Here is an 11,619-nt window from a genome sequence, read left to right as displayed (position 1 = left end):
ATCATGAACTTCTGAAATCTCACAGTGATCATGTAAAACTTGATGCAGACCAGCTTCTTTTTTGTAAAGATGCAACACCAGAAGCCAAAATATATTACATAATACAGTTTTAATGAGTTGCAATAGTTATAACAAAGGTTGTGATATAAGTCTTTACAAATCAGTATATCAAGATATGATGAAAAAGGAAGAAATGTTTGCCTTATATGTGATTTTTACATGAAGTGTGTTCTTTGTTCTTGTCTAATTTTAACCAGGGCAGGTGATCTATCCAAAAAACGGTCTCACCCAGTAGCAGTAGGAGCTTGATTTCAAAAGCTTCTTCAAATTTGACCATACCCGTCTTGTAGTATTGAGCTTTTCCAATAAACACCTTAGTAAATACACATTGCTGGTTGTAAATGATCTCTAGTTTGGTGCATCACTGTGGGACACTGCGTGGAGGCTCTCTAGCTACACTGCTGTGTGAGTGCACTGGCCAGTAAAGCAACAGTGAAACCAGCAAACGAAGTCAGTTATACATCTGTTATTAAATCATTGCCTCATAGAAATAAAAGGAGTAATCACTACAATGTACAGATATAGGCTGGCACTTTGTCATAAAGTAAAAGCTTAACAGTTCTGGTGAGATAATACCCAAGCAGCTGGCAGCACTATGTCCCCTTATAAACCCTGCCTGAGCTTGCCTGGCATCCTCTGTCAGCTGGGACTCATTCGGCATTTGTGTTGACTTGGACGACTCAAAACAGGAACAAAGAGTAACGAGTTCCGTTTAAGAGTAGCTTCACTCAGCCAAATGAGATTTTTAGAGAGATGTGTAAAATCTTTATCAGACTTTTGCTGAGCATCCAGAGAGCTTTCTTGTCACAGTGACAGACACTTCAGACATTTTAGTGCGGTTAATCTTGCAGTTGTACCCTTAGTACATTAGACAAGGCTGCTCCTGGCAAAGTACATGAAATAGCAATGCTAGGAGTAGCCTCTATTACTCTCCACTGATTTATAGAAATGTTACCTTGATTTTGCCAAAATGTTAAATAACAGCCAACCACACTACGGAACTATTTAGTAATCTTGCTAAATGAGGTTTCAAATGAAATCTGCAAGTTTTAACCTGAGAGAAACAGAGAGCTTCTCAAAATCAAAAGAAATAATAAATCCATTTTCTGAATAAAAACATTATGTGGACATTACTGGTATGACTGATTTTAAAGCATTTTATAACTATGTAACTCATAGTATCTATGTTTAGTCTAGTTCTCCAAGCCGTTAATCCTCTATATGGGTTACACTTCTGTGAGAATTTATATATCTATATCTATATATATCTATATGAATGAGAAAAATAAGTTTTAATACACACTTTTCATTTAAATATCTGCTTCTTTCTTTGCATATGTATTATCATTTTTGGTAATATGCTTATCTGTGTCCATCGTATAGGCACACTTTACTACAAACTGGTAACAAACTTCCATGGAAAAGGTCTGTGTGACAGCATTTTCTTGTGTGTCAGATCTCCCACTGCTCCTTTGCAGGAAGAATCCCACTAACTTCAGGGAGGCAGGACACCTAAGACAATTAAGGTTTTGACCCATTATATTCCTATGAAATTCTTGTGGAACATCTGCACTATATTAATCCTTAACTAGTCTATTAAAAATAGTACTCAAGTACAGACTAAGTGCTAAAAGACTAATGAAGACAAATTGCTGCAAAGAAAACACTCTACCTTAGTCTGATGATGTGGATGCCAGGCTTTCTAATTATTTACACAACTAACCATTAAGAATGGGCCTGTAATAATTGTCTAAATATATATTTACACATATACAAATTAAAAGCCAAATCCCTTTTCCACTAATAGCAATGGGAGTTTTGCCATTGGCTTTGGTGGAATCAGGGGGTTGGTCCAATGGAATAGTTTGACAGTTATTATATTTTTCAGGGGAAAATAAAGTGTTTCTTCTGTCCTCCTTTTTCTTTTAGAACACAGCTATGGGAAAGACAAAATTTAAACAACTCCACTGGATTAATTTTAATGTAAAAGTCTAATGTAAACCTGCAAAGCAGGAACACTGAGTTAAGGCTTGAAGATGATTAGTTTCTAGGTTTAAGTGGAAGGGTAAGAAAAGTACAAGGCAAACAATTTCTTTGCAGACAGAAAGTATATTTTGATTACCTCTTCCTTTTATTGTAAAATCATTCCTCACCACACTATGAGTGGACTCCAAGCATCATTGTTAGCAAGTAAGTCACAAGAACCAAAGCTGAAGTATGGATAAAGCAGCAAGATCATAACACATCAAAGTACCATATACACTGAAGAAATAACTCAGCGTCCTTAGGTGGGCTTTTTTTTCCTATAAAAACTTGATCTATGTAGAACTTCATTCACATGGACACGAACAATGAGGAAGTATTTGCTTTGGCGGTAGTGGATCGCACATCTGTTTAACTTGGTTTGTGTTTTTTTAACATAAGGTTTCTCTGTGTTGTACAGATGTGAATCAGGTAGCATTTGACTTCTTTCCCCCGCTGCTGAGGTGTTTGGTGGTCACTCTCTGCTGGGGTGCTCGTTTCATTGACTTTTGCCACGCAAATCCATTGCTTAGAAGAGCAGGCTTCATTTTTGGACTGCTTTGGTGGGTCTTTTTATTCATTATCAGTCAGCATAAATAATAAATCCAGAAAATGTGCTGTATTTGTTGTTGTTCCCTCCATGTGCTTTTCCTCCATCTAATTTAATGTAAACTTCATCTCCTGGCTCCAAATGAAGCACCACACTGTTACTGGCATAGTCATAGTTCTGATCCGCATCCTGGGCAATCGCACTAGCTCGAACCTACATAAAAAATACATAATGAGTAGTTAAGAAAACTCAGGTACTTTTTCCTGCATGGTGAAATTAAAGCATATGCTCAACATTTTATTCAGCATGCATGAGCTGCCACTTTAAACATGTGGCAACCTATACTGTAATTTTTTACTAAGGTTATTGCTTATTTTCTCCTACAATACAACATCTGAAACTAAAGCAATAACATGCTCCTTTCTCAGTCATCTGATGAATGCTTGGTCTCTTGTAAATGCCTTTTTAAATATATCTGCAAGAGTGGAGAACTGGACCTGGTCGTCAGCCAGTTTTACATTGGTGTAACTTTTATTTCAGTGGGACAAGTGATTGACAGTGGTGAGGATCCACAGGTAGCTCCCAAGCTGGACTTTTTCCAGAGGCAGTTTATTGTCGTACCAGAAATACGATCATGCTGCAAAAACAGAATACAAAAAATACACACCCATCCACACACATGCATATGAGCAGGTAAGGATACTAATCTGGGTTTGGGAAAACTGCTATTGCCACATTTCAGTAAGCACACGTTTAATTTCACTGTGTTGTAAGAGATACAAATTTGAAAAATCACAGACAAGTCACTATTTGCTTTAAGAGGTTTTTGGAATTTACAAGTCATTGAGGGCTTTTCATTTGCAGCTTTCCCTTAAACATACTTTTTCCCCATTTCTCCCTTGCTGTTCTGCTACTGATTAAATTTGACATTTCTTGCAAACTGGAAGGAATCTGTAGTTTCAAGATACATGTTGGTTTCCAGCAATGAACAGCCTGTGCCATTGTAAGTCTCCAAATCATTTATATATAATTTGACCCTGTTTGGTAAAATATTTAAACATGGTTGTATGTGATTTATTTCAGTGTAACACGTCATCTGCTTGTTGCTTGTCTTTGTTCTAGTGTAGTTACAGAGCAGTAAATGATTTAGTGGCATTGCAAAGCTGAACTAAGTAATAATGCATGACTTGGCGTACTGTATGTGGGATTTTATCTGTTCTGAATTGAAAAAATAGGCTATAAGTCACAGTTTTTCATGGATTCCTTTCAAAGTTTACATGATAAATTTCCAAATTAAATTTTCATGTGATGTAATTTGACATTAATATTGAAATGTTAAAAAGAGGGGGTTCTTTTACCATGCAGGATCTTATGGCATTATGCAGTTTAAAAATCACAGTAGGTGGAAATTCTTTATGCATCTTGTGAGAAGAATGAGAAAGTCTGCAAAGGCTTGCAGTGCTGTGACAGGCTGCAAATTTAAACTGATAAATGGCATGATGATAAACCCCGACTATTTCAGGGCTCCTTGATCCTGACTTTCCTGGTATTGTTTACAAAGGTGATCTATTTTGCTAGTGTTTAAGCAATAATTATTCTAAGCACCGGATATTTCCTTTGGATTCGTGATTGGCAGGGTGGAGTTGAAGGGTCTGTGGGCTATTAACCCTGGAAATTCCTTCCAGAGAAAGTAAGGGACTGAGATGGTTGCTGGCAGCGTAAATGGAAAGGGCAAGTGGGGAGGAGTGAAAAGACTAGAGATGAGGTAGAAAAACTTCCACAGAGAGCTAGTATCTTGCATACTGGCAAGCAGACGGTTTTAAATTACTTTTCAAATTGCCATTTGCATCCTAAAGAAATGCTACTTTGTGGATTTGTATAAAATACTGTGTTTCTATGGATAGTAAAGGAGAATTCAGTGACTATCCTAATGGAGTCAGCATGTGAACATTGATGACAACACTGGATATTTCATTTTTAAGATTCTACATAGTACATACTCGCTGAAAAAAAAAAAAAAAGATGATTCTGGTATTGAAGGTCTAGAAACCAAAGTGCGGATCTTACTGCCCTGTTTGTAGCAGCAAAGGTCCTGTAAACTCCAGTACACTATTCTCAGTGGTTTTGCTTGGTTAGCCAGCGCAATTTCTTTTTAAAGCCTAGGAGAACAGTCTCAAATGAATTCTCAGTGAGTGTACTGCTGCAAGACAGTAAATGTAACTCAAAATTAAAGCATTAAGGGACAATACATTTCGCAAGTTCCATGCAAGTTCTTTCATGAAGCTATGCTCTCAGACTCCACACACATATCTGCTGAGCTGACTGATCTCAGCACTTCCCTGTTCAAGGTTGATAACCACTACAGTAGTGTTAAGACCTTGAGGTTCCACATATGTATTGCTTAGGAATGATCTTTTTATACTTGACAACCATCTGGCTTTTTTCATTGTTACAGAACACTGGATTAATAATGTTACCTTTATCAGTCCATTTAACAACTTCCAAAATTTCAGAGCTTTTTTACAACTAATACATGAAGTTAACTGCTGTGACATCAACATTTAGTGTTTAAAGTATAAATCATAATCACTGATGAATTAAAAGTGTGAGTCAATTTTAAACAATTTATATGCAGGCATTTACCTAAATACTTATCTCACACAAGTTTATACAAATATATACATAGGCCTTTTTTTCTTCTTTGAATAGAGTTTGTCTGTCTGGTACTGAAAGGAGCTATATTTGGGAACAGTTAGACTTCAGGCTCAATTGAAAATTTATAACTGGGTACTTCTTTAAAAGTACTGCTATGTATTTTCAGGGTTTGTAAAAATAAACACTTTAAAACATTATAAATAGGGGTAAGAAATAGATTTATGCTTTATTGGCAGATAAAATGGTATTGTCGCAGTAGACAATACTGCCTTTGTATGAAGATATCAAAGCGAATTTATACCAATATATTTTGCTTTAGTAGTCCTGATTTATCTGCTGAGACAGTATTTATGGCAGATATTTTCTAAGTTAGTTAATTGCCGCTGGTGTCCTCATTTTTCTGTTTTCACAGGCCTTCTGATGAGCCATAAACAAAAGGTTAAGTGGCGTTATCAGATTAATTTACGGGCGGCCGCCGCTCCCGTGTGCGCTGAGCACAAAGAGCCGTGAGCCGGCGGGACTCGGCGGGGGAGAAACGCCAACGAACGAGCCCCTTCGCGACCCGCCGGCACGGCGGGGACATGGGGGCCGGTGCTCGGTCCTACCGACACCGCGGGGAGCTGATCAGTCCCCCAGCCCACCCCGCCGCGGGGCGCACAGCCCGGGCAGAGCGGCAGCGCTGGCTACGGGCTCTCCAAGCCTGGGAGAGCCGGCACAGAGCCCCGCAGCCCCCGAGTGCCAGAGAGGCGAGGGACCTGTTGAGCGGCCGGTGCTTGGCGGGTCCCTCGCCCTCCCGCCGCACGGGGGGCCCGCGGAGCGGCGGGAGCACCGCGGAGCTCCGAGGACACAGGTACGGCCGGGCACCCAGAGCCGGAGGGATGGCAGTACCGCTAAGCGCCCGTAGGAATTCGAGCCAACCTATCCGTGTCTGTTAACTACGTACGGAAGGGACGCAAAATTGCACAGGATAGGCACAGCCTCTGTGAGCGCGATGGCAACGTTTATCCTAATTTAAAGGGATGACTCCCGTGTCTTTCAGACACAGGTAGCATCGCAAGTCATTTAATTATTTCCGTTGTTTCGATCCTGCCCGGGTGAATGCCGACAGACCCGGACCGTGCCTAGGCTCTCCGGACGCCCGGTGTGTGTGCCCGGCACGGTCCGTCAGCCGGCGCCTCCACCGCCGCTGGCCCGCCAAGGGCCGAGGTCTGCGGCCGCCGAGCTCAGTCTGTTACCGGCTCTTCTGGCAGGGGGAAGCCTCGTTCCCCGTCGGGGGCTGAGCGTGTCAAACCCAGCGCCCCGTGGGAGCCCTGTGCCGTGGCTGCTTTTCTCACACCCACCTCATACTTGCCTCACGCAGCACCCCCCTCTCTTGAGCTCACCCGCCGCCCCCGGCTCCCTTTCCTTCCCGGGGAGTTTCCCATCCTCGGGGGAACGCCGCGCCGCGGACCGGGCTCTGCTCACGCCGCTGGGGCAGCGCTGCCTGCGCGCCCACCGCCCCCTCGCCCCGCCCCGCTCCCGTCCCGGCAGAACTGTGGGCAGCGCTCCCTCGCCTAGGCGGGCTGGGAGCAGCGCCAAGCAGGTGCTGCTGTGCCCGCGGGGCGGCCCTGACAGCGGGTCGGAGTGGCACCGGCGGGGCGGCTCTCGGCTCTGCGCGGAATCCCGGGCCCTCGGTGGTCCCCGGGCACCCTCGGTGGAGCGGGGCGGCGCTGCCTGCAGGGCCGTCCCCAGTTGCGGAGAAGATGGGTGCCTGTCCCCCCACTCATCTCGCCCTGGGCTCGCCCGCTGCGCGTCCCCCGGGCTCGGGCTCTGCTCCCCCGCCCGGCACCCGCGCCCGCGCCGTCTCCGGCTGCCGCTCCCCGCCCAGCTCCCGCTCCCGGCTCGCGCTCCCGGCTCCCGCATTCCGCCCTTCCCGCGCCGCTCCGCCCGCGCCGCGCCCGCTACAGGGGGCGCGGTGCTACCCGGGCACCTGCTGCCCTCGTGTCCGCGGCTGCCGCCGGCGCGGCGCCCACCTGGTTGTTCTTGCAGAGGTCGGCCCACATGCTGGTGCCGTCGCCGCCCCGCATGAGCACATGGTAGGTGAAGAAGTAGATGCCGGGGATGGAGCAAGTGAACTTGCCGGTGGTGGGGTCGTAGTGGTTGCCCAGGTTGGTGACCACGTCGTCGAATTTGAGCACCTCGTAGCCCTCGTGCTGCCGCTTGAGGCCGGCGTAGAAGGCGATCTTGGGGATGGTGCTGTAGGTGGCGGCGCTGATGGCCCCTGCCGCGTTCAGCCCCGGCGCCCCGGGGGGGCCCGGCAGGCCCTGCCGCCCCGGCTCGCCCTTCTCACCCGGCGGCCCAACCGGGCCGGGCGGCCCCGGCTCCCCCGGCGGCCCGCGCGGCCCCGCTTTGCCCGGCCGGCCGGCCTCCCCCTTGGGACCCTGGATGAAGGTGGGCAGGGACTGCATGAGCCCGCGGTCGGGCGTGGCCGCCGTGCTGGGCGCCTTGGTGCCGCCGTAGGGGTCGCAGACCATACGGCAGGTGCCCAGCATCTCGTAGTGCGCCGAGGTGCCGGCCGAGCTGACCAGTACTGGGATGAGGATGACCAGCAGCAGCACCATCACCACCCCCAGCGCGCCGGCCGCGATCAGCCGCCGCCTGCTGCTCACCAGCCGGCTCAGAGCAGGGCGATCCTCTTGTCTGCTTTTGGACAAAATCTTGATGGTTGGCGGGGTTCCTCCTCAGAGCCGAAAAAACGCCGAGCCCGTGCGAGCTCGGCTCCCCTGGGGCTCGGCCGCCCTCCCACGGGCCGCTGGTAGCGCGGGGCTCCCGCGGGTCGCGGCGCTCCGGTGCGGCCGCTGCAGCCGCCGGGCGGGCGAGGGAGAGCAGGGAGAGCTGCCGCCGCGCCCCGGCCGCCCGCACTTTTATGCTCCCGGTGGCGATCGACTTTTTTTTTTTGCAGGCTGTGCCAGTCCGAGTCAACTTTCCCTGGAACTTGCCTTTCCTCTCGCGATCGTCCCGCTCGCCTCTTCGCTCTCTTTTTTTTTTTTTTTTCGCAGAGACGACAGTCCTCAGCGGGGACGTGCCTCCTGGCCGGCCCGCTGCCCGCCGCCCAGTGCCCGCGCTGCCGTGCCGAAGCCGAAGCCGGAGCCGGAGCCGGAGTCGAAGGGAGAGCGGGATCCTGCCCGGGTGCCACCTGCCAGGAGAGGAGGAGGCTGACAAGCGCGCTGGAGCAATTTATAGGCACCCAAAAGCGCAGGGGAAAGGGGAGCTGCTTTGGCATCTCATTCCAGCATCTGCTCTGCTCTTCCCACTCACAGAGAGTTTGGCATTACTCTGGCAGTGTGGGAAATATATATTTTTTTCTTTTCTCCCTCCCCCACCCCTCCCGCAAACGAATGAACAGAGAAATCGTGAGCCTCACTCACTAGCTGCATCTTGCGATGACAGCTCTTTCTGGAGCAGACCAAGAGGAAGAGATGTGCTTAGCAGCCTCCGGGTACCCTTCAGGTCACCGATCGAGAATTGAAAGGTCAATCCACCTCCTGCTTAACGCTTCCTTGAGGCCACTGTACCATGTTGGTGTTTCCTGGGAAATACCGCTTTAAATGTAGAGATGCTTTACCTATTGTTCAAGTAGAAGTAATTTGAAAATATACCACCCACAATAATAGAAATCAACATTTCTGGCACTTTTGGATCTCCCTCTTTCCCTTCACCTTGATTACGACCATAAAGACAGAGAAGGAAATAGTTGTTCCTGTGAAATAAAATTGACATACTGATCACTGGCAGCAGTGTTTCCCGATGTTAAAGAAAGCCTGGTACCACCTGATTGCAAACCGACATCGAGGGAAAGTGTTCCCTTTTGTTTAGAAGCCAAAGGAAAGTGCGGGGCATATGCAAATCAACAGATGCCTGGACCTGAGAAAAAAATCTCTTTGGCTTAACTTGGGGGCAGCAAAGCATTTTGTTAAATTTTTGGGGTTTCTCTTTCTTTTTTCTCCTTTCTTTCTTTCTTTCTTTCTTTCTTTCTTTCTTTCTTTCTTTCTTTCTTTCTTTCTTTCTTTCTTTCTTTCTTTCTTTCTTTCTTTCTTTCTTTCTTTCTTTCTTTCTTTCTTTCTTTCTTTCTTTCTTTCTTTCTTTCTTTCTTTCTTTCTTTCTTTCTTTCTTTCTTTCTTTCTTTCTTTCTTTCTTTCTTTCTTTCTTTCTTTCTTTCTTTCTTTCTTTCTTTCTTTCTTTCTTTCTTTCTTTCTTTCTTTCTTTCTTTCTTTCTTTCTTTCTTTCTTTCTTTCTTTCTTTCTTTCTTTCTTTCTTTCTTTCTTTCTTTCTCTCTCTCTTTCATTCTTCCTTCCTTCCTTTCTTTCTTCCTTCCTTTCTTCCTTTTTTTCTTATTTTTCTTTCGTTGTGTATGTGTGCTCATGAAAGTCTTCTCCCCCAAGGTCTGGTGAGCACCTCTGTGACTGAGTGGGAAGGTGAATGTGCAATATTAGTGGCATTGCTGCCAAGAAAATATTAAGGAACTTGTTCTGCCTACAGATATCCAAGGTACACAAAGAGCTGTTTAAATAAACAAACAGAATTGATTCCTAAATCATACTTCTGTATTCAGGAGCAATGGACGTCAATCAAATGCGGGTGACATTTGCCTGTCAATACAGGGATGATGGCTGGAAAGAGTGTGACTTATTACAGCAAGGCAAGAATCAGAAATGAGCAACAGCAGCAAATAGCACAACAACCAAATAATGGCATCTCCAGCAATGATCAGAGGGCTGTGATCTTGTCTTGGATTTTTTTAGCATGAATCCCCTCTCCCCTCACCCATTCTCTTTTATTTCTTTTCTATTCCACAACACAAGAAGGTCAAACAAGCAGGCAGTGGGAAACAAAGATTCATTGATTCTTCCTTTTAAGCAGAAATGTCAGCAGCTCCTTTTGCTCTTTCCTGAGAGACTCAAAGGCAGAGAGTGTGTCCATGCCATGTGGAGATGGGCCAGTCCAGCTCCTTATCTCCCCAGAAAACTCCTGATAAAAGTTCCATTCATACACTTGTAAATATCCCTCCCTTCTCTTTTTTTAAAAAAATTTCTTTTTTCTTTCCTGTAAGGATCTGTCTTTAAAAAATTCTTTATCTAGCATTGACACAAGCTAGCCAGTTCCTCCAGCTAAGAGCTTCCCCTCAAGACCCAGGAAGGCAATTGAACACATCTACAGGATTATGTTCATAACTCATCACTCTCTTCACCTCATAGGAAAGAGCATTGCTCTTTCTTCTGGGCAAGAGAAAAGTTGGGCCAGGAGTGACTGTACTGTATTATCCTGTAGCTGGGCCCTTGAGGTTTTGTATTTAGACATCCCTAACCCAGCTGGTTTTTGTGACAGGGCCTGTGTGAACCTCCATTGTGGTGGCTGTGTTACACACTGAGCAAAGAGCAGATCTCTTGTCCTCAAACAGACACAAACCTACTGTGATCTGTCAAGCCGTAGTGATGCTGAATGACCTACCTGCAGCAAGCACACCCTCAGTTCATTACACCAGCTATGGTAACCCTGATTTTTGAGGTGAGGTCCTACCATACCAACCATGTTTTCATTTTTATTAGACAGTATTATCCTCTTGTGTATCACCAGGGATGCTCATTCACTCTAAACTGTTGCAGACTTTCTGCCAAAGAAGACAGCCACAAAAATCACAGCCAGAGTAAGCAGAATAGAGAGAACAAAGCAAGCACTGGTGCTAGGTTGTCAGTGGAGCTTGTATGTTAGCTGGGAGCATAACCTAGGACCTTGAATTTATTTACCAGATTATCCTTACTTCCTAAGGAAAAACTATTTTCCAAGAAAACTGAGAATAGGAAACCAAAGGCCTCAGAAGTTATGCTGGAGGTCTGGAGGTCCCAGTATCTGGTGCAAAGTAAAGGGAAATGTAGAAACATATTTTTACTACCTTGTTTCCCTGAAGTGATGTGTCAAAACTTTGATTTGCTGTAATTAAGGCTTGGGCAGCACTTGTGTTACAATCTCTCCATGCTAAAGGCTAACAGTTCAGATTGACAGTCCATTCTTAATACAACCATTATATCTACATGAGCTGCTGCCAGCTTTAACACGTTCAATTTATTTGTATTTTCTAAGTCCTCTTGCAGGCCTGCTCCAGCCTTTCAGAGTGTTTGCTTCCCTTCCTGTTCCTTGGGCCCTTAAGCATTCAGACACGCAGCTGGCGTTTGAGCTGCATCCCCTGCAGCTTCTGCCATTTGAAACAGCCTTCTCACAGCTCTTACTAATTAGGTAATATTCATACAGAGACTTAAAGATGTACAACATAACATGTATGTCCATTTTACATGTGT

At 45.8% G+C, this 11,619-nt stretch overlaps 1 protein-coding gene across 1 annotated transcript; it reads right to left on the bottom strand.

Annotated features, from left to right (window-relative positions):
* Positions 1-97: 97 nt before the first annotated feature.
* Positions 98-8,575, bottom strand: C1QL3 (complement C1q like 3). Its single transcript, XM_071560426.1, has 2 exons — positions 7,300-8,575; positions 98-2,845 (listed from the first exon to the last, which is right to left on the bottom strand). Exons 1-2 carry the CDS (start codon positions 7,885-7,887, stop codon positions 2,666-2,668), a joined length of 768 nt encoding a protein of 255 aa, XP_071416527.1. The 5' UTR covers positions 7,888-8,575; the 3' UTR covers positions 98-2,665.
* Positions 8,576-11,619: the final 3,044 nt, after the last annotated feature.

Source organism: Pithys albifrons, chromosome 7, assembly GCF_047495875.1.
Source record: "Pithys albifrons albifrons isolate INPA30051 chromosome 7, PitAlb_v1, whole genome shotgun sequence".
NCBI lineage: Eukaryota > Metazoa > Chordata > Aves > Passeriformes > Thamnophilidae > Pithys > Pithys albifrons.
The sequence above is the reverse complement of the archived record's forward strand: the minus strand, read 5'-3'. Positions and strand labels throughout refer to the sequence as shown.

What these genes read in the sequence shown, in the direction of transcription:
- C1QL3 (XM_071560426.1), bottom strand. Translation starts at nt 7,887, where the DNA reads ATGGTGCTGCTGCTGGTCATCCTCATCCCAGTACTGGTCAGCTCGGCC. An exon ending in ACCTCTGCAAGAACAACCAG is followed by an intron (nt 2,846 to 7,299) that starts GTGGGCGCCGCG and finishes TTTTTTATGTAG; the next exon opens with GTTCGAGCTAGTGCGATTGC.